This window comes from Talaromyces amestolkiae, assembly GCF_001896365.1.
Source record: "Talaromyces amestolkiae strain CIB chromosome Unknown scaffold10.1, whole genome shotgun sequence".
Lineage (NCBI taxonomy): Eukaryota > Fungi > Ascomycota > Eurotiomycetes > Eurotiales > Trichocomaceae > Talaromyces > Talaromyces amestolkiae.
The window spans coordinates 117623-142914 of record NW_024468046.1 but is presented as its reverse complement, the minus strand read 5'-3'; the positions used below and the strand labels follow the sequence as shown (position 1 = coordinate 142914).

At 46.8% G+C, this 25292-nt stretch overlaps 10 protein-coding genes across 10 annotated transcripts; 3 read left to right on the top strand and 7 right to left on the bottom strand.

The window, feature by feature from the left end:
- Positions 1-265: 265 nt before the first annotated feature.
- Positions 266-2072, top strand: BHQ10_005533 (uncharacterized protein; the record flags this gene model as incomplete). Its single annotated transcript, XM_040878020.1, has 7 exons — positions 266-385; positions 445-467; positions 521-695; positions 748-1347; positions 1402-1564; positions 1626-1748; positions 1801-2072. The coding sequence occupies 7 exons, from the start codon at positions 266-268 to the stop codon at positions 2070-2072; spliced, it is 1476 nt and encodes a 491-aa protein (XP_040734037.1).
- A 216-nt stretch (positions 2073-2288) lies between these two features.
- BHQ10_005532 (uncharacterized protein) lies at positions 2289-4097 on the bottom strand (the record flags this gene model as incomplete). The annotated part of the gene is made up of 6 exons (XM_040878019.1): positions 2289-2882; positions 2940-3281; positions 3337-3527; positions 3589-3627; positions 3681-3850; positions 3907-4097. The coding sequence occupies 6 exons, from the start codon at positions 4095-4097 to the stop codon at positions 2289-2291; spliced, it is 1527 nt and encodes a 508-aa protein (XP_040734036.1).
- Positions 4098-4436: 339 nt separating this feature from the next.
- On the bottom strand, positions 4437-6290 carry BHQ10_005531 (uncharacterized protein; the record flags this gene model as incomplete). Its single annotated transcript, XM_040878018.1, has 5 exons — positions 4437-5075; positions 5129-5493; positions 5546-5721; positions 5776-6054; positions 6118-6290. 5 exons carry the CDS (start codon positions 6288-6290, stop codon positions 4437-4439), a joined length of 1632 nt encoding a protein of 543 aa, XP_040734035.1.
- A 508-nt stretch (positions 6291-6798) lies between these two features.
- Positions 6799-7732, bottom strand: BHQ10_005530 (uncharacterized protein; the record flags this gene model as incomplete). Its single annotated transcript, XM_040878017.1, has 3 exons — positions 6799-6909; positions 6959-7570; positions 7619-7732. 3 exons carry the CDS (start codon positions 7730-7732, stop codon positions 6799-6801), a joined length of 837 nt encoding a protein of 278 aa, XP_040734034.1.
- Positions 7733-8786: 1054 nt separating this feature from the next.
- Positions 8787-9781, top strand: BHQ10_005529 (uncharacterized protein; the record flags this gene model as incomplete). Its single annotated transcript, XM_040878015.1, has 3 exons — positions 8787-8800; positions 8857-9016; positions 9071-9781. 3 exons carry the CDS (start codon positions 8787-8789, stop codon positions 9779-9781), a joined length of 885 nt encoding a protein of 294 aa, XP_040734033.1.
- A 360-nt stretch (positions 9782-10141) lies between these two features.
- On the bottom strand, positions 10142-11659 carry BHQ10_005528 (uncharacterized protein; the record flags this gene model as incomplete). The annotated part of the gene is made up of 1 exon (XM_040878014.1): positions 10142-11659. The coding sequence occupies one exon, from the start codon at positions 11657-11659 to the stop codon at positions 10142-10144; it is 1518 nt and encodes a 505-aa protein (XP_040734032.1).
- Positions 11660-16737: 5078 nt separating this feature from the next.
- Positions 16738-18056, bottom strand: BHQ10_005527 (uncharacterized protein; the record flags this gene model as incomplete). Its single annotated transcript, XM_040878013.1, has 3 exons — positions 16738-17153; positions 17211-17550; positions 17613-18056. 3 exons carry the CDS (start codon positions 18054-18056, stop codon positions 16738-16740), a joined length of 1200 nt encoding a protein of 399 aa, XP_040734031.1.
- An 816-nt stretch (positions 18057-18872) lies between these two features.
- BHQ10_005526 (uncharacterized protein) lies at positions 18873-19955 on the bottom strand (the record flags this gene model as incomplete). The annotated part of the gene is made up of 1 exon (XM_040878012.1): positions 18873-19955. The coding sequence occupies one exon, from the start codon at positions 19953-19955 to the stop codon at positions 18873-18875; it is 1083 nt and encodes a 360-aa protein (XP_040734030.1).
- A 545-nt stretch (positions 19956-20500) lies between these two features.
- BHQ10_005525 (uncharacterized protein) lies at positions 20501-22666 on the bottom strand (the record flags this gene model as incomplete). Its single annotated transcript, XM_040878011.1, has 6 exons — positions 20501-21425; positions 21475-21537; positions 21592-21895; positions 21946-22105; positions 22159-22496; positions 22555-22666. The coding sequence occupies 6 exons, from the start codon at positions 22664-22666 to the stop codon at positions 20501-20503; spliced, it is 1902 nt and encodes a 633-aa protein (XP_040734029.1).
- Positions 22667-23408: 742 nt separating this feature from the next.
- Positions 23409-25156, top strand: BHQ10_005524 (uncharacterized protein; the record flags this gene model as incomplete). The annotated part of the gene is made up of 3 exons (XM_040878010.1): positions 23409-23482; positions 23669-24139; positions 24196-25156. The coding sequence occupies 3 exons, from the start codon at positions 23409-23411 to the stop codon at positions 25154-25156; spliced, it is 1506 nt and encodes a 501-aa protein (XP_040734028.1).
- Between the last annotated feature and the right edge of the window lie 136 nt (positions 25157-25292).

The window sequence follows — 25292 nt, the reverse complement described above, 5'->3', positions numbered from 1 at the left end:
GAGGAACTGTTCTTGACTAAGGATGGAAATGTCGTATGACCTGACCTTCTTAGTGGCCAGGCGTATTTGGAGCCACCGGAAGTGCCAGGAAGTACGCATTATTGCCTTGACCGAGGCAGGCTAGTCGATGACGGTGCAATTTATAAGGGCCGTTGGGACGTCTACACTGGTCGGAGACATTTTCGAAGACAAACCTAGCAAAAGCTTCTTCTTTCAGTCATCTGGTAGTGTATTTCATACGTCTCAACATTGATACGCAGTCACTATGCCTTCCACAGCTGATCTCCAAGATCCCAAGGAGTATCAGAAGATATTCCATTGGGCTGAGACTCAAAAAGATGCCACGATTCCTTCTTTCAACACACGGAAGAATGATCCCTACAAGGTGTGTTTACTAGATACTACGAATCAATCAAAACTAAAGATGATGCTAACCGTTAACAGTACCAAGAAGGATTCGGGAACCAGTATGTGGCCGTACGTTGAACTTGGGAGAGCATCGACATACTAACTAAAACAGCTTCTCCTCAGAGGCAATTCCAGGAACCATTCCTCATGGTCAAAACTCTCCACGCAATGTCCGCTTCGGCCTCTATGCGGAGCAAATAACCGCTACTGCATTCATTGCACCGCGACATGCAAACAAGAAGGCCTGGCTTTATCGCGTGCGCCCTGCCGTGGCCCATCAGGGATTCGTATGTTCCTCATGTTGCGTTGCACAATTTGCGCTAACTAAGATTCAACCAGACTGAACTTCCAGATAACAAAGACACCGAGTGCTGCTTCCTTCCCTTAAACCCCAAGATTCACGTTTCGCCCACTCAACTCGCCTGGTTGCCCACAGATATTCCCGAGGAAGAAACCGACTTTGTCACTGGTCTCCGAACTTTTGCTGGCTCTGGTGACCCAACCCTTCGCGAGGGCCTAGCCACCCACGTATACGTCGCCAACAAGAGCATGACTAAAAAGGCCTTTGTCAACTCCGACGGCGAATTCCTCATTGTCCCGGAGAAAGGCGCTCTTAACATCCAGACTGAGTTCGGTCCATTGTTTGTGCAGCCCGGAGAATTAGTTGTCATCCAGCGTGGAATCAGATTCCGTGTTGAGTTGCCTGATGGTCCTTCTCGAGGTTACATTCTTGAGATTTGGGGTTCTTCCTTTGAGCTTCCGGAGTTGGGTCCCTTGGGTGCCAACGGACTCGCCAACTCGCGTGACTTCCTTACTCCTACCGCTCAGTATGAGGTTGTCCAAGAGCCATGGGAGATTGTATACAAGCTTGGCGGAAAGTACTTCAAGAGCACGCAGAATCACTCGCCATTCGATGTCGTTGCATGGCACGGAAACTACGTATGTTCGACTCGTTCCTGATTCTGCTTGCAAGATACTTATATTATATTACAGGTTCCCTACAAGTATGACATGACCAAATTCGTCAATGTCGGCTCCATCTCCGTTGATCACATTGATCCCTCCATTTTCTGTGTCTTGACTGCCAAGTCCCGTGACATCACAAGTCCTCTTGCCGATTTCTTGATCTTTTCTCCTCGATGGGATGTTGCTTCTCGTATGTCTATCTCTAAAGGACTCTTTTAGATATGTATGCAAACCGACTAACTGATTATTAGACACTTATCGCCCACCATACTACCACCGTAACGCGGCCTCGGAACTCATGGGTCTCGTTTACGGAGATTACGGTGGTCGATCCGACGAATTCATGCCAGGCAGTATCTCTTTCGAGTGTGGCAGTAAGTAATCTCTTCCAGAGAAATCTTTACCCAGTATCTAACTTGTGAACAGTGGTCCCCCACGGTGTCGCCTATGAACAGTTCAAAGAAGCCACCGAATCCACACCACCCGTAATGCAAATCTCGCCCGCCTCTATCGCATTCATGTTCGAGTCTTCCCGACCCTTCACAATTACTGACTATGCATGGAACTCGAGTAAGAAGCACGAACATGAGCCTAAGATGTGGGATAATTTGGTGGACAACTTCTCGAGCCATTTAAAGGAGGTTGAGGAGATTTTGGCCAAGGGTGTGGACAAGCTGAAGGTCAATGGTACTTCTTAGTTGGGTTTGGTACGAATGAATGAAAATAGTCGATGTATTTATGAGTTTGTGGGTTTTGTATATCGTCATTGTGAATAGCAGTTTGATATCCAAGTATCATCTTCTTTATGACTGCCTTCTTTGAACGAGATTTGACTAGTCTCCCAAGCCCCCTTCCCGTAAACGTATAAAAGACAAGAAGCACAGAATATATGTTCTATCGAATTAATCCATGCTCTAATTAAGCAAACTAATCTTCCCAGCAGCCAGCTTATTCGCTATTCCATTAGAAATCTGCGGTCCAACCTCTCTCAACAACCCGAAAACATGTGCCCTCCTCCTTCCTGCAAACTGTCGCTGATCAATTTCCTTACAATCTCCGTAAGGCCCAAAGGCGAATCTTTTCTGCGTAGTCGATAATTCGGACCATGGCTCTCTGCCATTCACGAAATCAATCCATCTACTCCGCATGTCTTCGCCTACGGCTTCAGCGGGTGGATTATGTGAATAGTCCATTGTTCCAAATATGAATAAAAGGTCCACAGCATGATGCGCGCGAGAAGAAGCCTGCCATGGATTGACTTCATCAAAAAGGTATCGGTATACCTTCTTCTGGTTTGCGATGAGTTTTTCCGCGACGAGTTCGGTAGGGAGAGCGAATTTAGAGTCGTGCAGAAGATCTAGGACACCTAGGGTACTTGATGTTGGCCTATCGGCGGATATGTGATATGCTTTGCGCAGCTTGTCGCCTAGTTCAGGATCGGAGGCTGTGAAAGTGGATATTATGTCTGTGGGGGAGAGGGTCTCGATGCCTCTGCGCCAGATTACTGACTATTCGATGAATTAGCCTTACATCAAATCACACGGGTAGTGGGAGGAGGGGGGTACCTCAAATTCAGTCTCGCCAATCATCAGCTCATCAACCTGTTCCTGCTTATTTTCCCAGTTTGCCAAAATGTCTTCCTCTTGCATCCAACAACGAGACAAATTATTTTCTGTCAGGATCTGCTTGAAGACTTTCTGGCTACAATCACGTAACGATTTGCCCTCTAATTCCTGCGCGCGAGCTTCGCAGACCTCCAAGACACCTTTCCCGAGTTGATGTGGCATTGGCGGCGACAAGTGCAGAGATCCGGACATGAGAACTGCGCGTTTCACTGGTGGACCGGTTATGAGGTGAGCGTGAACATAGACTGCGCCGGCACTTTCGCCGCAGAGGGTGATACTTTCCTAGGAGATTGTTCATCAATATGACCATAGTCCAGCAGAAAGGTGCAGTACTCACAGAATCACCACCGAAGCCCTCGATGTATCTTCTAACCCAGTCGATTGCCAACGCTTGATCTTTGAGCGAGAGATTGACTTCTGCGGTCCCTTTACCGTCTCCGAACCCAAAGAGGTTCAGTCGATAATTCATTGCAACTATTATAATTGGCTTTCCGGCCTTGACTGAGTCCCCGACAATTCTTGTAGTATCTATCGAATGTATGAGCTTTTATTATGGAGCTTCAGGATGACAATTATTTACCGCAGATACCAGACGCAGCAGAGCAGAATGTAACTGCTTGAGAACCACCTAATCACAGAATGAATTTCAGCCTAAAAGGGGTCTAAATGTGCAAAACTAACCGTATATCCAAACCAGAACCGGCAGTTTCTGACCACTCGGCACATTCGCCGGCACAGTGACATCTAGGTTCAAGCACTCAAACTCATCTTCAGCTTCCTCCTTGATCTCAAAATCTTCGGGAATTCGTAGTAAATGACGGACGTCGACGTCAACCTGTGGGCATTTGGGACTATTATAACCCCTTATAAGTAGCGATTTCACGAGCAAAGAGTGCTAGGGACATACCCATATTGAGTAGCATCAATCGTCTTCCCACTCAGTTCTTTAGGTGCGACGGGTTGCGCCTTCTCGAATCGAGCAGGGATATGAGCGTATTTGATCCCTTTGAATTTCTTGATCTTGAAGCCTGCGTAGTCTACTGTCGTGCCGTTGAATGTGGCGTTCAATTGATGGTGATGGACAATCGTGTTGACCATGTTGACTATTTTTGCTACTCTTGTAGAGTAGCTAGTTGATGGGCGCCAACCTGGGAAGGACACAAGAAATCTGACAGAGAGACAAAAGCTAAAGCGAGAACCGTGCAATAGTCCAGAGAGGGGTCAGTGAACCGCAATTGGCTGGATTCAGGCAAGTCTTGCCAATTCGTATCTTGAGTTTGTTGAAAGTAGCCCTAACTCCTTGGTGGCATGTGGAGAAGTGGTATTACCCCACACCTCGGGAATCCCCCTGGAGTAAGTCTTACCCGATCCGGCAAGTCATTTCATTCACTCTTTGTTCATTGCTAATTTCACTTATCAAGATATCTAACTATCTACCTATGGAGAGAAGGTGCCCAAAAATGCAAAGAACACCCCAGTCAAATCATCCAGCTTCACACCCTTCTCGCTCGCAAGCTTCGGAATCACACCTCTTCTCTGCGTCTCACCCCCATAAGCATCCTTCACAAGTCGTCTCACCTGCTGCTTTCCACTTGGTCCAAAAATTCTCGCTCTAAAATCCTCACCCGTTCCCTTGCAAGGCTCCCATGGCGCTTTGCCAGTAACAAACTTGAGGAGATCCTCAGCAAAAGCTCGTGCAACCTCCTGCTGCTCGGGTGTCAGGTAATCATTGAAATTCTGATAGAAATAAGCCAAATCCAAAATGTGTGTGGATTGGCCCTTGAAGGGGCCTTCCCATGGATTCTGCTCATTGAAGTAGTAGACATATGCATTGCCGTCTTCAGGCCACCCGGATGCGTATGCTAGAACCGGTGCGTAGAATAGAACATCATTCGTGAACTCGAGGATATGGTCAAACGCTTCTTTATCCGGGGTCGTAGAAGAGATGTTGTATGACGATAGTAATTCGGAGGAAATTTCGGATGGGTATGCCGAGAGGGCTTTTCCAAGGGTGGATATGAATCGTGGTGCTGCATTCTTGGCCTGAAATCCAAGACGGATGCCGAATATACTAGTCTATGCGAGTTGTCAGCAAACTCTTCAGAAGTTGGATGACAATTTCAACAAACATCATGCTGAGCATCGCCAATGAGTATCTCCTTGCACCAGCTCTTTCCCGCAGGATAGCTAGTCGTAGACTTGTCTGAAATCTGAGCAAAAGTTGGTGGATTGGGGATCAAATCGCCGTCAATAGCAAAGTTGGGGGCAACATTGGGAGGTATCTTTGCCACGAGCTCTGCGGCTGGCGATTCGATTATTGCCTTGATGCGCTCTTCAGGTGATAGCTTGTCGAAGCCCCAGGCCTTGATGGCCGTTTCGTAACCCTCCTCATGCACCGCGTACGGCAGAGGGGTCAGGAGAATGTTCTGTCCACTCATCGATAGTACACGTTTGCAGAGAGGGATCGTAGAGTGAAGGTGCTGGGTGGCCGAGCCTGCAGAAAATATCAGTTTCTACTCGTGCGAGGACCATCAGAGTTATACTACCTCCACCAGCACTCATTCCTGCAAGTGTAATGTTATCTGGATCACCGCCAAAGTCACGGATATGTCTATGCACCCATTCTATAGCAGTTCGCTGATCACGGAAACCATTGTTGGCTTTATACCCTGCAGCACGAAGCTCTTCCGATGTCAGAAATCCGAAGGCGCCGAGGCGATAGCTATGTCACGTCAGCCTTTCAAATGAGACCCATGATCTAAGGGTAGCAACGTACTTGGGTCCAACAGCCAAAATAGGGACGCCCTTCTCAACAGACAACTTGATTAATCGAGTCCAGTCGAATTGTGGCCACGAGTTGGCACCAATGTTGAGACCTCCGCCATGTATGAATAGCAAAACTGGAAGTTTTGAGGCAGAGGTCGTTCCCTCTGGCACAGCGATGTTTAAGTTCAGGCATTCCGTATCAGATTGCGGAAGCTGCTTCTTGGGTAGTTTTTGCTGAATGGCGCTCTGTTCAAAATCGCACCCATTGACGAGAGAAGCGGCCGTAGGTCTACCACGCACATCAGCCGTTCATAGTTTCTCAGTCAAATATCGGAAATAAAGAACCACTTACCCGTCCTTTGTAGCGTCCAAAGCTCCTTCATCGGAGGATCTAGAAGTAATCAGCTCTGCATCTGCGAGCCTATTCCTCAGAGAAGCATATTTGATTCCGCGATAGTGCGTTACGCCGTCGATGTTCTTGCCTTGGACTTGGCCGAGATATGTGGTTTGTAAGAGCGCACTCATGTTGCTGACTATTTCTGCTGTCCTATTCGTATTCAATAAGATGAAAATTCTCAGTCAAAGTGACAGCATGGTAGAATGAGAAGCATTTCCTTCTTTGCTCAAAGGTTTTCGGATAAAGACTCTCGAGTCGGAAAACCCGAGCGGGGGACGGGGGTTCTCCGCATTTCGTACAAGCCGGGATCTAAAGTTCTACCACCCATGATTTATTCTGACAAAGGTATTTGATTGGGGAATTATGTTCATGTATTTAGTTGTAGTCTATATCCGGCCTTGCAATTAGCTCCCTCCACTTGATAACAAACCCCCACCCTTGAGGTACAACCATTGCCAATGACCGGCAAACATTTATGAGAGAAGGGACACACTCCGGGATTCCGGCGCACACGTTACTACTCGCGTTATGCTGCAAGTGGCGCTTCTAAGTGTCTTGCTCCCCGAGTCCAGAACCTTAGGGGGTATATCAAGATCCTTGTGAACAAGAACCTAGCCGGTTCATTGATTAAGAGTCTCATTGACCTCCTTGCTGAAATTGCATGCTATATCCTCCCGTATTCTCATCTTTGATGAATTTGAAATTGTCCGTCGACAGCCCAAAGGGTTTCAGAAGGCCGTTCCCAAGCTACGGGATTATCAGCATCGATTCAGTCAATCCAACAAATGAAACTCACATCTTTCAACTTCCCCATCATCTCTCCCATTTCATTTTCCCTCGCAGCCTGAATCCTAGGTGGTAACTCTCGTAACCCTCGTTGCACAACTTTTTGATCTTGCGGCGGCAGATTGTCCATGCTCGCCAGTTCCTTGTAATCCTCCTCCGCACCTTGCAAATTAGCCCAACCATCCAACTCTGTTCTTGCACGAGCCCGCCTCATCAATGCCTTGGCTCGAATTCTCTTGACATCATCTCGACGTTTGTCATCTTGCTGTAGACGTTCTAACTGCCTTGCCTCGTCTTCATCGTCGTCCGGAAGCTCCACGATAGCGTCTGCTTCTTCCTCCAAAAGTTTGGTACTATCGTCTTTGTCGGCCTGTTTGGATTTTGGGAGACATCCATCAAGATTATCGATGCTCGCTGTCGCCGCGTCAACGGCCGCTTTCCAGTCCTCCAGCTTCAAGTAACATGCCGAAATGTTGCTCTTCAACACCGCAATCTCGTAATCTAAGTAATTGGGACAGGAGGCCAGTGCGCGATCGTACGTGGAAATGGCATCTGAGTAGGCGGCGGCGGCGAACTGTTTGTTTGCTTCGGCTTTGCAATTGTTCGATTCTTTTAATAATTTCTGTTCGCATTATTAGCTCTGTTGTGTGTTGAGACGGGCCGCACGTACAGCTTCTTCGTCTGCGGGGAAATGGGCATCGTGGAACTCGTCGTCCGACTCCGCATCGTTTGTCTCATTCGGCGCAGTTTTGGGCTCTGATATTTCGGAAGCTGATTGCGCCATTGATGAGTCTATCTTTGAAATATTCAAAATCGCCGCCCTGTCTTGGGGCAAGTGTAAGTCATCGACTGTTGAGGACGACCGGCAAGTCTTCTAACCGCGGGGAATGACGAAATTTCGTACTTCTATCGTATAGGTCGTCACGCTGATATTCCGCCAATTGTATGATTCTTCAAGGGATACGAATGTTCGAGTGATGCGTGAGTCATCGGGGAGAGGGAGACTGACTCAGAAAAATGTCACTCAAGGTTTCGTATCGTGTAGAATATGTCGGCGTTTGCCATGGTTGAACAACAAAGTCGTACTGACTGTATTGTAGGTTCGTATTGCGCTAGTAATAGTTTCATGCACGGCCAGTCTATTATATCCACATCAAACAGATCTATAGAAGCATCTGAGTAGATTTGTCTATAGTGTTTGATATATATTTACACCGCAAAAAGTAATAGAAAGTCCCAGCAAAGGCCATTGACGCTCTAGAATTCAGGTACGCAGATCCACTGGTAGAAGAATTGCTTGATTGGGCATTCAAGTAGCACAAATCCCATGTACGTGCCGTGCCCTATCGACTTACGTACGAATGCTTGAGGACGAGGAAGCTTTGAGGCATAATAAGGACAATATAGCTAAAATATCATTATCAAACAGAAGCAGACAACCGGCCATGGTCTCCAAATAGGCAAAGTGAGCGGCCGAATATACACATGTTTTAGCCAATCAGACTCCCACGTGCATGTATTGAGAAATCTCCCGTATGCATAAGTAAATAATGTAACAAAAACAGAGACTTGTGTCATCAACCCCAGTGTAAACCGCCACTGTATAGAATACCGTGATACCTCAACTTTCAAGTGTTGAAAGAATCTTTGTCTACATCCGCAGGAGCTTTTTATCATATTTTTGTCATTGCGATACATTCGAGGACGTACTCGGGTATAAATAGGAGAAATAACTCCCTCGTTTACTTGCTTCTCGCATCAGCATCCATCATCTCTCTCACATTTAAAATCTTGACATCCCCGCAGTACGGCACGCATTTTTGCCTTCTTCGCCTCCAATGTCGTCAACCGAGTGCGTATTCAAAACCTTTCCCATCTATGTAGCCTAACTCTAACTGCAGTCTATAGATTACCTCGCATTAGGGCCTGTCTTTTTGACATGGACGGTCTTCTGCTCAACACAGAAGACATTTACACGACCATCACAAACTCTGTTCTCCAAGAATATGGCAAGCCTAACATGCCCTGGTCACTCAAAGCCCAGATCCAAGGCCGACCTGCTCCTGAAGTAAGAATTATCTCAATCAAGGCGGTACAAACTCACTCACAGACAGACATACAGGCCGTCAAAATCTTCCATGACTGGGCAGATCTACCCATCTCACAAGATGAGTACGCTGCCAAAATAGCTGTCAAGCAACAAAAGTTATTCCCTGAAGCAGCTCCCTTGCCTGGTGTTGTCAAGTTGCTTAATGATCTTCATGCCACTACCAACACCTCTCAGCCGGTTTACATTGCCTTGGCAACCTCATCCCACAAACGCAACTATGAGCTCAAGACCGGTCATGTGCAGGATCTTTTTGCTCTATTCCCGAAGAACAGACAGGTTCTGGGCGACGATCCGCGTATTGGCAAAGGGCGCGGAAAGCCACTGCCGGATATTTACTTGCTTGCCCTCGAGACCATTAACCAGGAACTCCGCGAGAAGGGAGAAGAGCTTATCAAGCCAGAGGAATGTCTCGTCTTTGAAGATGCCGTCCCCGGTGTTGAAGCTGGTCGTCGTGCGGGTATGCAGGTTATCTGGTGCCCTCAGCCACAAATACTAGATGTGTACAAGGGGCGAGAGGAGGAGGTTCTTGCAGGTCTGACCGGGGAACACAAGGAGGAAGAAAAGACGGATGCTGAAAAGGAAGCGGATGACCTGCAAAAGGAGCGATTGGCAAAGACTGATGGGTCTGGAAAGCCTGGAAAGTTGAATGATGGGTATGGTCGGCTATTTTCTACGCTGGAAAACTTTCCGTATGAGCAGTATGGCATTGTCATTCCATCATAATGGTAATGCTGGATACGTGGGAGGTATTATTTGGTTACTTTCTTATGTACACCAAATATCTTTAAAAGCTCTAGAATCTGCACATATATACAGATAGAAATGATCTCTCAGATCAACAAAGACAATGATAGACAAGAGAGGAGAAAGAAAGGATGACTCAGTGCGTCAACACACTTGCCTACACTTGTTAGAACACTAGACCACAGTACAGACGCTTTACCTGTAGTCGAGTCGGATAAGGAATTGGAAAGTGGAAGAGCTAATTGATTATATACTGATATAGTGAATCTATGTATAATTGCCCGTACCAGGGCATAACCATCGAACGATTGTATTGCAACCCACATGCCCCAAAATCGATTAAGCAAATCCAGCGCTAATCACAAAGCTCACATCATCATTGTATAACGTGGTACTGTCAAAAGTATTGGGGCCGCCGTTGGCCGCAATATAGAGGATTCCACTGTAATGGCGCCAAAAGCGAGCTGGATAGCTCCATGATCGTATAGAATTGCCCTGGCCGTTGAGACCAGCCATGGGACAGAATGTGGCATCCTCACTGAACAGTTTGGTGCCATCATTGGCATTGAGAAGGAGTTGATTGCTGGAGTGGCGGATATAGCTGCCAGGAGTATCGACGGACTCGAAGGAGTAACAGCCACTGTTACCAAGACCGATGCGAACAGTCCAACTAGCTTGCTGTTGAAGAGCAGTAGAACTAGACGAATTCACAACTTGGAGTTCTACAGTCGAACCGGAATGGGTAATATACTTTGTCGTACAGCATGCAGTTGTTGCTCTAAGCGAGATCGAGGAACCAACAGTCAACCCTGGACCACTAACCAAGGAGGTGACCGCATAGCCCGCGGCAACGATATTGGCTTKTACAGAATCCTCAGTGGCATTAGATGGATATCCACTCGTCATGACACCTTCATAAAACGTGCCCTGAGCGGCATTGCTGTTATCACCGCCAATCCCGAGAATAAGGGCWCCCTCTTTACTCATCGGGTTATACCCACCAGTCGGACGTATGCCGCTGTACAAAGTTGTCAATGACCCAGATGTAGCATCTCCACCACGCATTTCCCACTGGTCTGGCTCGCCTTTGAGCGTTGCTGTAACAAATCGGGAAGACATTGTCACATCAGCATCGTTGTTACCAGCTGCGTAACCAGAAAAGAGACCATTTTCGAGATCAGCCATAATCCAGGGACCGGTGCCGCCGCCGCTGCCACTTTTGGTATCTGCTCCAAAGTAGATAGCCTCCATATGGCCATTTCCTGTATCGGTGTTACTCACTTCGGCGTTGCCATAGTCAAAACAGCAAACGGTATTGTAATGAGTGCCATCCAATACGGCGTACAAGCCTTCAGGCTCGTCACCGGTGGCTATACCACTAGTAGCATCGTTACGATAACCGGTTTTGGGTGAAATAAAAACTCCATACGCCTTTTCACCATTCAGCATCACCGGCGCACCAATGGCGCTAGCCAGATAGTCATAGCCATTGGCTTCTGGACCAGTGGCTGCGCCTCCAGGGGGTGCCTGGGTAAGATGATTACCGCTACCGGACTGGTCGTAGATAATTGTGATCAGGCACGTTGTACTGGCGCAGAATGTATCTTGCGCAGCGGCATTAGCGACACCGCCGGTGGATAGGGGTGAGATGTCGGTTGTCGCGCCATCAGAGCCACGGGATACTTGATAGAGGGCCCCGGTGTATGCGTCGTAAAGGGCGCGAGTGGTGCTGTGTGCAGCGACGCATGGAGTTCCGCCTGAAGAATAGATGTCACAAGGTCCGGCGAGTGTGCTTTTGATTGAGAGGATAAATGTGAGCACGCCATTCAGGCGGTTCACCGGTTTCGAGAACAGCATGTCTGGTCGATCTCCAGTCTGACAGGATAAGGTTCTTACGGGCTCCGTGAATATCAATTGATGTGACTTTGTGGCTATCGACCGATCTTATAAACACTGCAGTTATTTATAAATTTTTTGTAATCGTGTATTCGTACTCCTAATGATAATGTTGCTGATGACTGGAAAAATACTACCGCAGGGTTTGGTGAGCGTTACATCGCAACCAGCCTCCAAAGTTACAAAGGGCCTAACAGCAGGCGCGCCGCGTCCAGTCGCCTTGCCAATTTACCCATAACCATACTCTAATGTTGTCTTTATAGTGCATGCGATTACGTATGCATATAGCTTGGCCGGGCTCGCCGTCCGAATAAGCATGGATGGCTCCTACCCCTGATCTATCGTGGTGTCCCTTCTCAGGGAGAGATGCCTCGGTAGGCTCGGCCGGTATTGATGTAGACCCCAAATCGGGCCAGAGGATAGACACTGTGTATCATATTGGTTTCCTTTTTTTTAACAAAGAATAAACGAAAGGTCGAGAACGGAATGACACATTTGGAAAGGTTCTGTGTAAGTACTTACATGCATCTCAGTGGTCCGTGTCCTGTCAAATAAATCCGACCAAAGCGGGGCAAACATCTATCCCTCACTGAGAGCATATTCATATCATTGCAACTTCATCAGACAAAAGCGCTATGGACTACCTCCCTACTTCTACAGTATCGTCGTCATCTCGCTCGACTGAAAATGCAACAGAATCTAGCCAGAGGCGAGATCGCAGAAGAGAGAAACAGCAGCTGTCATGCAATTTTTGTAGGAGCCGCAAGTATTCGAGTCACAAATGCACCTTGCAAAAAAGGACATGATTCCAACTGATGGAAATCCACAGAATCCGGTGTGATCGCCAGCTCCCATGCCAAACTTACCTGACTAAGGGTAATGCTCTCTCTTGTACATATGCGCCGCATCCTCAGCGCAAGATCACCACCGTCAGTGTGGGCGAACGCATTCAGCAGCTCGAAAACTTGGTTCGTTCATTAATGCAGCAGGAAGAGCAACAAAAACTGAACATCCCTGATGGTGCTGCTCGCGCCTCTTCAAGGTCATTGGAACATGAAAACTTGCGTCTACACTCACACGGTCCAAACTATGTCAGTAATGTGCATTGGGCTGCAGTACTTGATAGTATCTCTGACCTCAATGACACCTACGAGACGGAGAGGGAAGCGGCAATAGAAACTTATCATGATAATACCAATCGATCACAGCCCATACCCGGTCCTCGTCTTTTTTATGAACCCATTCAAGCTACCAAAGATGAGATTATTTCTTCCCTCCCACCCCGGGCTGCTGTAGACCGTATGATTGCACGATATTTCAACACCCAGGGTATTGCGCCAGGTAGATTATTGGATAATATTGGTCTCTATTTAATTCAATGTGCACCCTAGCTCTGACTGTTTGACAGCTGTTATCTCTAGCAACCAATTCCTTCGAGAGGTGCGTAAAAATTTTTCGCAATTATATTCATTTCAACTGCTAAGGCTAAAGCTCGTTCCGCATTTAGTATGAGAACTTTTGGCGAAATCCAAGTGGGACCCCCTTTGCGTGGATTGGCCTTTATTCAGCATCATATGTCTTTCCACACAATATCATCAACTCGCCCAGGGCCCAACGGAACCGGATCCTTCGATACGCATTCAGTTGTTTCACGAGAGAACTGTACACTGTCTAGTCCTCAGCCATTTCACCAAGGGAGGCCCGTATGTCCTCGAAACTCTGCATATTCATTGCACCAGTGAAATTTTAATGTGCAAAGATGCTGATGTTGGCCATTGGTTTCTGCTAGGCATGCTAGTTCAACTCGCGCCCAGCCAGGGCTATCATCGAGACCCTGGGAACTTCTCCAACCTGCCAGTCTTTGCTGGCGAGATGCGGCGCCGCGTGTGGGCGGCAATAGTACAACTGGACTTGCGTCTTTCAAGCCAGATGGGCCTCCCACGCCTTCTGAAGTCACAGCAATATGACACTTTGGAACCTCGCAACCTTTTAGACTCTGACTTTAACGAAGAGAGTGTTGAGCTCCCCCCATCACGGCCGGAGAGTGAAGTGACGCCTGTACTTTATGGATTGGCTAAAGCTCGGATCGACAGCATCGGTGCACTCATTAGTGACCTCATCGCTGATGTTAATGACCACCCACTTCCGGAGATCATGTCTCTTGATAAGCAATTACATAAGGCAGAGATGTCACTACCTCAGATTTTCCAATGGCAACCGCTGAGCCAGTCACTCATAACTCCTCCACCTATTGTATTACATCGTATCGTTCTACAGCTTTCTATTCAAAGGCTCCTAATATCACTTCATCGGAGATATTTTTCACCCCATAAAGGGCCGAATGAGAGCTACGAGTATTCTCGAAAGACTTGCGTGGAAGCTGCGATCAAGATTCTCGAGTTTCAGCAAATGATGTATGACGTAACAAAGCCTGACGGATTGTTATTTCCTATGCGCCACCTACGATCATCACTATTGCAATCTGTCTTTTTACTCGGCGTGAGTGTTTTGTGTTATTACATGCAACTCACGAGAAGCACAGCAGACGCTTTACCTGACCGTGAGAAGATCCTTGACTTGTTGCGAAGTATATATCCCATATGGATACACTTGAGCACGGTGTCACAAGACGCCAGAAAAGCGGTTGAGCACTTACGTCTTGTGCTAGAAGTTCCCCCTCAAGATGACAACAATAAATCATTCGCAAGTACGACACCGATTGCTGCGACCGCCGCACCCGATAGCCAAGTTTCCTGGGACATCTTTCAAGGTGGCTAGATCTTTGGTTTGATTCAAGATTATATTCTCAGCTAACTGTTAACTTTCTAGGTACACCCAACGTGTATCAAATATTCGACTCCAACAATGCGGTGTGGGATATACCTGGATTATCATCTGGAGATATGTTTCCAACGGATTGGATCATGGAAAACCAGCCACATTGAACATTAGGTGGTAACTTTTACTCTAAACCATAATATTCATCTCGTGGTTTCTAGCCATCTCACCATTAACCTATTAATTACAGTCCTAAGCTGTTCTGCGTTTTAGAATTGTTTTCTGTAGTTCTCACCCAGAGTAGAGTCACTTTACCCCCAAATTCAGTTTCAGGAAGTTTTTCAACGCCAAATACAGCTTACGCTAGTGCTAGAGATTTTGTCAAGCTCAAAAAGAGTTAAGTGGCTTACTGTGTTGGAATTGATCACCTCAGACAATTGTGGCCCTTTTGTACAGTCTTCAATGTTTATTTCTAGAGAATAGATGCAGACTGTATTCAGTTATGGTCACTTCACTCTATCATATGGTCAGCTGCGTGTGGAGTTGGCAAACCGGGGTCATGGCAAGGATCCTGGAGAAACTTGGGGAAATTAAGATTTATTCAGGATGTTTTATGAAAATGACCGAGCGGATTAAGACAGGGTTGGTGAAGAATTTCATCGACTGCAAAGTCTACGACCTCCTCAAGCATACTCCCGCTGACCGCTTCAATTCGACCGCATTTTACCATCCTAACTCAATCCACTATGGCACTAGCAATTGTCAGGAGTAGTATTTCCTCGAGGAAAATACCTGGAAATTCGATAGCGCGTACTTCAATACCTAGCCGGCCGAGATTGAAGCGACCGACCCTCAGCAGCGTCTGCTGATAAAAACTGTCTACAATTCCTTGTAACTATCGGTGGATATCCTCCCCTCATACTATGTCGCATGCTAAGTTATGATTCTACAGAGTTGCTAGTGGCCAGACCATAGAAAGCCTTCAAGTTTCAGCTACTGCAGTTTATGTCGGCCAGATGTGTGATGACTGATCTCATTTATCTGGTAGCGATTGGGAGGTTGTACACACATAAGCAGCTGCCGGCACCAGTTGTTGTATAATTTCAAATCTGATATTCTATTTCTTTGACAGGCATGGTCCAAGTATGGCCATTGATACTGCTTGTTCCTCATCGATGGTATGTGTCCATCAGGCTGTTCAAGCCCTTCGGAATGGTGAGTCCCGTGTTGCTATTGCGGCAGGCACCAACCTGATTCTAAGTCCTGATGAGTTGTGAAACACATCCTGAGTTGTTATGTTATCTATACACTAAAATGCGGCTTGTCATCGTCGTTGTCCTCAGTCCTCTAGACCCCGGTGTGCACTTCATCGGAAGTGACAACAGAACGTGAAAGCATCACAGGACTACACCATGTCGCTTCGTTCTCTTCGTTGCCATATTCGCTGGATCCAGCCCAACTAGCGTTTATAGCGACACGGAACCTCGCAGGGGCATTGGCAGTGTGACGGAAGAAGACAACGCAGAGAGCTATACTTCCATCCGCCGAGACGGCTTGAAACTGCCATTGGTTCCAGCTGTCGGGGTCCAGCTGAGCACTCTATTTGGGGAACAGGTTGCTTGAATTGAGGATTAAAGGTGCTGATTTAACCGGATGAGCTGCTGTGGATGATGCGATTGAAACGTCGGAGACGGTGCTTGTATTCGTCATGATGGCCTACAGAGGAACTGCTATTACTGACTGAAGACGGATGCTTGAATAATCTTTAATAGTAGACTATAGTGGGCATTCTCGCCAGTAAGTACTTTCCATCACCTGGTGCTAAGGATCAATGTAATCCACCAAAATCAAGTCGCAGTGTTTCGGAGCTCGCTAGATCAAATCGTATTCGGAGTGTTTCGGGGGACTCTTCATTTACCGGTATATTCATGTGACACAGCAAGCAGGTTAGACTTAATATGTGTTCTAGAATACGAATCAGTAGACTAGGATAATCCAACATGGAAGGGGGTCTAACCCTACATGCTCAATTTACGATAACCCTCCTGTTGGCTGACTATACATGGATGTAAGGGCAGGGGGTTCTACAGGACCCCCTCAATGAGATGCGTGTTTCAGTGGTACTGCCTCCAGTGGCGGCTGATTATTGTTAAAATTTATCCTTCTACTAGTGATATTAATAAAGACTCACGATAAATAATGCTAATACCATTAGCAGCCCATCTGAAGATATATTTATCCCTGCTTTGCCACTTATAGTATCACAGCTTCAAGGGAAATTTTTCTCGCAGCCACCCACCATATTTGTAGAAGACAAAGGGAACCGGTGTAAAAGCGAGAGTGATAAAAGCCAACACACTATTCCCCCATCCCAGGCCAAGTCTTCTGTAGAGTGGATTTGCGGCCAATGGAAGGAATGCCCCCGAAGCATTCCTCACAAGTGTAAGAGCTGCCAGCGAAGAGGCTGCAGCTTGCGGGCCAAACATATCCATTATATAAAGCTGGGCCGAAGAGGAAAGGATAAGTATTCCCATTCCAATGAAGACCGTTCCAATGATAGGAACGACCCATTGCGCAGAACGATCAGCAGCCCAGCTGTACCAAAACATGCCACCTGGTATACAGAAAGTAAATGCCATCATGAGAATCAAGCGCCGCTCCGGTGCACCATCTCTGCCTATCAGCTTATCACTTAGTAAAGATAATGTTATCAGAACTATGACGCAACCAATACCAAGCTCTAGATATGCCAGGCCAGTGAAGCCCACCTTCCATTCGTATGTCTCCTCGAAAACAGACGGGAAAGTGGCAAAGAGGAGAAATGTTAAGCCGAAGATAAACGCCATATATACCCCCATCAACATAACGATAGGCGAAAAAAGAAGGACTCGAACGGGACGGAGAATGATGCACTCAACGAATTCACGCGGTCGAAGACTGGGCTGCAAGCTCTGTGCGGTATGAAGCTGAAGATTGCCGGTTTCCTTGCGCAGCCGTGCAGCTTTTCTGCTTAGAATGGTACCAGCATTCGTTTCGCTCATTGTAACCATGGCAATAATTGTGACCACACCGGCCTAGATGGAGTGATTAGAAAATATTCACGACATCAGAAAAATCTCTCACGGCAATCACCTACCAACATTAAAACCAAGTAGAACGTCCAACGCCAACTCAAGGACTGAGTCACGAATCCCCCAATAATAGGCCCAATAACAGGACCAAGGAGTGGTCCAGCAGTGAAAAGCGCCATCGCGGTTCCACGCTCTTCTTTTGGCAGCAAATCGGCAATAGTACCTCCGCCACAAGTCATGAAAGACGCAGTGCAGGCGCCGCTTAGGAACCGGAAAATGAGAAACATGGCTACATTTATACTTCGCGAGCAGCCAATCGTGCAGCATATGAACAACCATGCGCTAGCCCAGTGTACAGGAACACGTCCATAAGCCTCTGACAAAGGAGCAAATAGTAGAGGTCCCATTGATGCTCCCAACGAAGTAATAGTGATGCTCAATGTGATGATGACGCTGTCATCATTGATACCAAAGTCGGCAGCTAGTTGTAGAGAAGCCGGGGCGTACATGGTTGTTGCTATATTCCTGTTATTTTACCATATCAGCAAATGGTATATAGTCGGCGGGGGTTTCTCCATTGGTAGTCGAGAAACGTACAAGTATAATACTGAAAGGCTGACCAGTGCGGTGTTCAGCATTTTGCGCTTTCTGGACCAATTTCGCGGATTTGCAGGGTCATCAGGACCATCCCAGTCCACAAAACCCGGATCGGTAGGCACATTGTTGGTGGGAGGGTCTTGCTGCCCCTCAGAGAAATCGATGTTACCTGTATAATGCTCTATGTCGGATGGCCATTCTGCTGGGGTGCTTTTGTGCGGGTTCTTGAAAAATGACTGACCATTGCTGCTCGTGAGGAGTGCTTTAAATAGCCAAAGTATTTTACTTCAATCAGAATCACAATCTCCTCGTAGCCTTTGTTATCCCAGCCATTGGATGTTTTGCCAGGTCATGAAGATAATCCTAAAGTGTTCCGCCGTGGCTCGAGATGATACTTCATAAAGCCGCCCTAACCGTATACTCTGTTGAATTGCACCGACAGACGTTGCACCATTGAAGATGAATTTATGATTATGACCAATGGGATGATGGTAGTACGTTATTTCCTCTTCATAGTGATTTGTACTCCGTCTGCTAATTTTGTACCGCTGATTACTCCGTCGATTGCTCCGTCAATTGCTCCGCCGACCCCCCAATCACCGGTGCTGGGCAAAGACCATGTCCACCAAGTCCCCTTCGATAGTCTTCGATAGAGCTGATCAGGAACAAGTATATCTTAATGAAGTATCTTTCACATGTAAATCCGATCGCCGTCTATCCTGAGTCTATCAAACATCCAAGTACTGGAGAGCAACAATTTTGCCTGCCTCGACAATAGTCCCATTAACAGGTGCTGCCATTCCGCCATCTGTAGTGACATACAACACATCGCCTCCGAATCTCACAGATGTGCTACCAGCCACTGTCATTGTTTTCGTGCTTCCAACGACAGTTCTCGGTTTCAGTTTACTTTTGGAGTGATCATCAGCATCCGAAAACACAACCACCGTGTCTCCACCTGCTACATAAAGATTGTTATTGAAGTCAAAGGTGAGATCATCGACTGCGATACCTATATCTTCTGCAACCGTACGAACAGTTGTGTTCGGCAAAATAGAGCATGTCGAAGAATCGATGGGTACGGCGTAAATGCTCTCAGATGCCGTGTTTGTCCAATATAGAGAGCTATCGTAAATCGCAATTCCATTGATGCCTATGTCAAGACTGGCATTTGTGGGAGGTAACATTTCAGGTAGCGAAATCCCCATTTCATAGTCTCCTGTGCTTGTGTTGACCTTCCACACTGCTCCCAGAACTGAATCGGCAATCAGGACTGTGGCGAGTTGCCCCTCGTGCTTAAGATGACGGTGGGATTCAGCCTTCGTCAAGCCATTGAGAAACATTGCTTCAGGTATATTGGTGATTTTGGATATTTCAGGCCTTTCCCCGTCTCCGCAATTTCCATTCGCGAAGTCCACTTTCCACAACGAAAATGATCCTTCGGTAGCTGTTACGGTAGTGGTGGTGAAATTGCCAACTACTACAGCAAAGATATCATCTGCGATCTCTGACATTCCAAGAACTGAAGTCACGTCTGGAAACTCATAGAGTAATTTAGCAGTAGCTTGATTCAATGGATCCTTGAGTTGGTAGAGGCTCGGCTCGGTGACAAGACCGAACAGTATGTCTCCATTGGATGGTCGAAAGGCGAGATTCTCAATCCAGGTCGGGGTCGAGGAAGCTTGCCAGATAGTCCTAGCTGAGGGACTGTCCGAGCGCGCTGGAGCTTGGACTAGTCGCCCTTGAATATTTGGTGTGAAAGCAAGAGCTGATATGAGGGCGAGAGTGCTGGTTGATGAGAAGAGCTGCATCGTGAATATGGTCAGTGTCAACATTGAATTGCTGGTGCAAAAGAACTTGTGATCTTACATCTGAACAAAGTAGTGTATATAGCTGTCAACTTTATAAACATCTACATTTTTTTAACCAACGGACAACTGTTAGCTTGGAAATAGGAATGGAGTTGATTATTGAAAGAGCCCTAATTCCGCAGCGGAATTGTGAATATTCGTAAGCCGTAGGAATTTTGAGCGCAGACTACGATTTTCTAGGTTAAATAGCCAGCCAATAATTTCAACTTCTTCTTATTAGTGTCCTGAAAGAGTGAGATTTTAGCATGGTGCTTACCCGAAGTCATAATCATTTGATTATCAATCGTGCCTCATCGAAGAATACACGCTCCCAGCATAGAATTCCGGTCAAAGTGCCCAAATTTTCAAGCTATCATCGCCCGTTATTTGAGACTTTTGTTGAACTTCCCCGACGTCATTAGAATCATAGTCTGGGAATCGCCTTTGTCCAGAGCAGGTTGCTAATACGCTGCCGCCTGGATGAAACACTGAGCTAGTGATGGGGTCTACACTTTGGTATCATTATTTTGCGGATTTATTAGCTGTGATGTTCCAAACTCACCATCATGAATCTTGTATGAATAATCGGGTTGGCGCGCACCGATCGTGGTATGAGGATTCTTCCACATCCTCACCATCCCATCTGTTCCACCTGCCCACACTTCATGTGAACCATCATCACCTACGGCAATCACGTCTGTTTTCATCCGCTGGTTGCTCGTCGCCTCTCGTCCCTCGAGCCATCCTAGTAGCTGTCCGGTCACTCGAATGTCGTAGACTAGCATGCCTCGACTCTTACGCTCGACCACATACAAATATCTTCCACAAGGACTCCACAACAACTGTGTGATCCCTGTACCTCCGATATGGCTGTCAGCTTCCGTTTTGGCGATGCTGAATGTCCCAATGAGCTCGCCACTGCCTCTGGCACCGTACAGAGCAATGTTTCTCGTGAAGGTGCCGGCAGCCAGTATTCCATCCTGGGCAGGGTTCATGGCAAGCGCAGATACAATCCCCTTCATTCCGACACCACCGCCAACGATTTGCTTTCGTTTGCTTGGAATGGTAGGTAAACGGCTGACAGGTCCTTCGTTTCCGGTGCGAGAAACATCGAAAATGCAGATCAAAGAATCAGAGCCTGTAATGAATTGAGAGCCGCCGAGATGCGAGGGATACAGAATCGAATGAGGTGCGATAAAGGCTTCAGTTGACGGATTTATTAGAGAGTATGTACCCAAATTTTGAGGTGACAATGCTGATGAGAGTCTGATAGGATGATCCCGAACTGAGGATAAAATCAACGTAGTCGAGGGGTCCTGGAGATTAAAGAACGGATATATTGCAGTGGCATATACTGGCTCTTTGGAAGGAAATGTTGAATACGGCTGCAAATCCAGAGGGGATTCTCTCTTTTCAAGAAGGTCTGGCGGTCTGTTATGTGTTAGTGACTGTTCAAAATAGACGCCGCGAATGATCATACAGGATGAATGTTCTGATACTATTATTCGCAGACGTGGTTATTACTGATGTCCCATCCGGGGTCCTAGAACTTCTGTCAGCGCTAAACATTCTCCGTAGTTAGTACAGGACTACTCACCATTCTGCGCCTTTGAAGAAATTGGAGTCTGTTGAAAATGAACCTTTCCCTGAACCACTTTTCACAGACGGAGTTTTAGATATTTCCAAGGCGTTGTATATAGCCATACATGTCAAGTCAAAACCACTTTCAGACTCAGGACTACCCTCGACGTTGGAGCTCATCAAGCTCAAAATCGCAGACGCTGGAGTACGTTCAGATGGCAAAAATCTCATCAGCTGTTCTGTAACTAAACATAGGACCCTAAGTCGCAGATCGTACACTTCGTCGTCAAATTTCCGCGTTAACTTCGTCGGCTGACAATCTTTCCTAAAATTTAGTAATGGTTTCAAGCAACACAGTCAGAAAAATTACCTCCATTCAAAGCCAAGGCGCTATTAGACTCTTTCTTCATACATTCCCACTGCGTTTGCCATTCCTGTGGCAATTCGCCTAGCAAGTCTATCATCTGTTTCACCAAGTAGTCGTCACCCAGGTAATGAAACGGGATCATTCCGAATATGAAAGAATATATCTATGAACAGCTTGTTTAGTATACCCCTGGGGCTTGTAGTCAAGGAAGCTTACCGTACAGCCTGCATGCCATAGGTCAATCTTATAGTCAAAGGATTTTTCAAAAATTGTCTCTGGCGCACGTAATGGACTTGGTTGAGCAAGTTTGACAGGCTCCTCTCCTTTAGGAAAACTTCTTCCGAAGTCAAAAATCCGAATTTCTTCATCTTCATCTACCCACTCAGCCCACTCAGCTGCTTTCACCAGGATTTTTGGTAAGCTGTCGGAGAGCTGGTCGCCATCGAGACGAGTCAACTGCTCGGATTCTGGAGCACCAAGAACATGAAAAAGATCTTCCTTTGTGGTAGTTGACAGATTCTTACAGCTGAACGCCATATTTCTACTGCTTATGTCTATTACAAGGTCAGTCAAGACATACTACTAGGCATGACAACAGTATTAACAACTTACCTCCATGCCCAATACCAGCACTGTGAATAAAGTCAATGCCCTCAAGAAGCTGTCTCGACATTCGTAGGACAACTTCAGTCTCCAGCCGTTCTTCAGACTCGGTGTAATTCATAAGGACTTTATTCACAGTGGGGCCAAGTAGTTCGAATACAAGGCATTGATGGACTCCGTTGGGACCATGGTGGAGAAAACAGTCAAGTAACCGCACGATATATTTAAAGGATAAAGTCCCTTCGCAATGCTTTTGCAGAGATTGCATACAATCATGTTCTCGAGATTCTAATGAGCTGTCTGCCGTCTTGATTTTGAGTGCCACCCATATGTCTTTCCTTAGCGAGAGTTAGTAAGTAAGATAGCACAATGAGTTCGTTAGCTTACTCTCTGTCAAATGCAAGCCATACAGTAGAGAATACTCCCCATCCTAGCTTGTGATGTACTTCATAGCGATTGTTCTTGAAGGCATCCCCAAGGTTGACGGGATGATACCCGCCGGGGCGATATTTTGAAAATGATTCCTGTGTGTGAAGTAGTAGACTCGGGCAATATATCGACAAGTCCTCCATATTAAAGCCAAAGGCTTCAAAAATGGCTGTGTGCAAAAGATCAATAGAAACGAAAGTCATGCATCGTTAAAGAGCAATATCTAGGCACGAAATACACTAATCCTGATTAGGGATAGTTTCTACTAGCATGCCGGATTACTTGTGAGCTTGTTTCTTCCGCCCGACTCGCGACAACAAAAGCCTGAGCTGGTTCTATCAGCATCGAAAGCAAGGGGCAAGCCTAAAGTCTGCAGCGCGTGCTGCCATATCTCTTTGTTAGATCACGATACCCCCGTTGCCTGCGGTTTCTCAATGTTTTCAACAAAACCTTCTGCGCCAGCCGTCGGTGGGCTATCTATCAACACATCCACCGCTAATTCTTTATTGTGAGTGCTGGGGTCCTCTGCATCTTCTTCACCATCAATTTATTTTTTGATGTTTCTTCGACATTTATTTCATGCGCTTTTGCTGTTTCGTGTTGCTGCCGTCGCTGTTATCCCAAGGCTGGTAGCTTCGCGAATAACATAAACATTGCACAAGTCGATTGACACTCCGTCGCTAACATCTGATAGCTCTAACACAGCTGCCTCCTCTGCAACACAACCTGCTACAGCGGGTTTGTTTGGAAATCAACAGAAACCTGCCGGAAGCCTTTTTGGAAACCCGACATCAGGAAACACACAGACAAGCGGCGGAGGATTATTTGGCGGACAAGGCGCAAACACGTCGAATACTACACAACAAGGTGGCATGGCAAGTGGAGGCTTGTTTGGCAGCTCGACGGCCACGTCGCAACCGGCCAGTGGAGGTTTATTCGGAAGCACAGCAAAGCCTGCAACACCTGGTGGTGGATTATTCGGAAACACAAGCACGCAGCAGACAGGGACTACCGGTGGAGGTCTATTCGGTGCTTCCAACACTCAGCAACAGAATACGACTGGCGGAAGCAATCTTTTCGGAGGAAACCAGGCAGCTACGACTCAAACGCAGACAAAATCACTTTTTGGCGCGGCCCCAAGTACTGCCACAGGAACGAGTCTTTTGTAAGCATCACTTTTCTCAAACTATTCATGATCTGTGGTACGCTGACTTCTCTCAGTGGCAGCACTCAAAATGTAGCGCAGCAGCAACAGCAACAGCAACAGCAAAAACCTACACTATCCGTTTTCGGATCTCAAAATACCACCACCCAACAGCCACAAGCAGCAGCAGCATCCCAAGGTACTGTCGTGCAAGGTGTCAGGGTAGATGCTAGTAATCTTCTGCCAACTACGAAATTCGAGAGCTGCGCAGACGAGATTAAACGTACGATAGAACTGATCGATACATATATTTTGAATCAAATCAGCATGTGTAACGATGTCGCCGGAATTATACCTACAGTCATATCTCAAGGTTCTACAATCCCGAACGACGTTGAGTTTGTTGAAGGCAAGCTTGAAACTATTCAACTAGCTCTGGAGAACGATGCTCGCGAAATCGACGCTGTTCGCAATATGGTGGCACGAAATGCAGCAGAGGCTCAAGTCGGGTTCCGCGCAATTGACAATCTGAAACTGCCCTTGCAATACCAATCGACAGGCGGAGGCTGGTGGTCTGTTTCTGAGCAACAGCTATCTGAGCGCCAGACACTACGGTCGTCCATCAAGAACCGGAAGAGCACTCTTGCGTTACCTGACGGTGTTGAAGGCGATCCATCTACGTCTGGTTCAATCAACGGCATACCGACAAACCTCGTTGAATACTTCTCTCACCGATCGGATGAAATGTCCACCGTCCTTGATGGCTACAGGAAGAACTTGAAAGAAATTGAAGATCACCTGCACGGTGTAGAAGGCTCACTCAACCGACAGATCAATGAATTTCTTTCTTCTCGCAATCGTGACGATGGTACTACAGGTGCTGGCGGTGCCAGAAATCAACTGGCAGATCTTGCAGCTGCCCTGGGAGATGTTGAAGCTGGTATTCTGGGGGTCGCGAGCCGGCTGGGTGGTGTGAAGGAGGAAGTACAGGAACTGGTTCTTGGGCCGCCGACTCTTGGAATGGGTCGACTTGGATAGTTGAAAAAATTAATGACTGTACATTATGTGATGAAATAAATCTTGATACGTATGAACTGGCTACTGCCCCGAATAAGTATTTTACTATTCTATCTATCAATACCTTTGGTGTTGGCTGGCAGCTTCTCAATGAGTA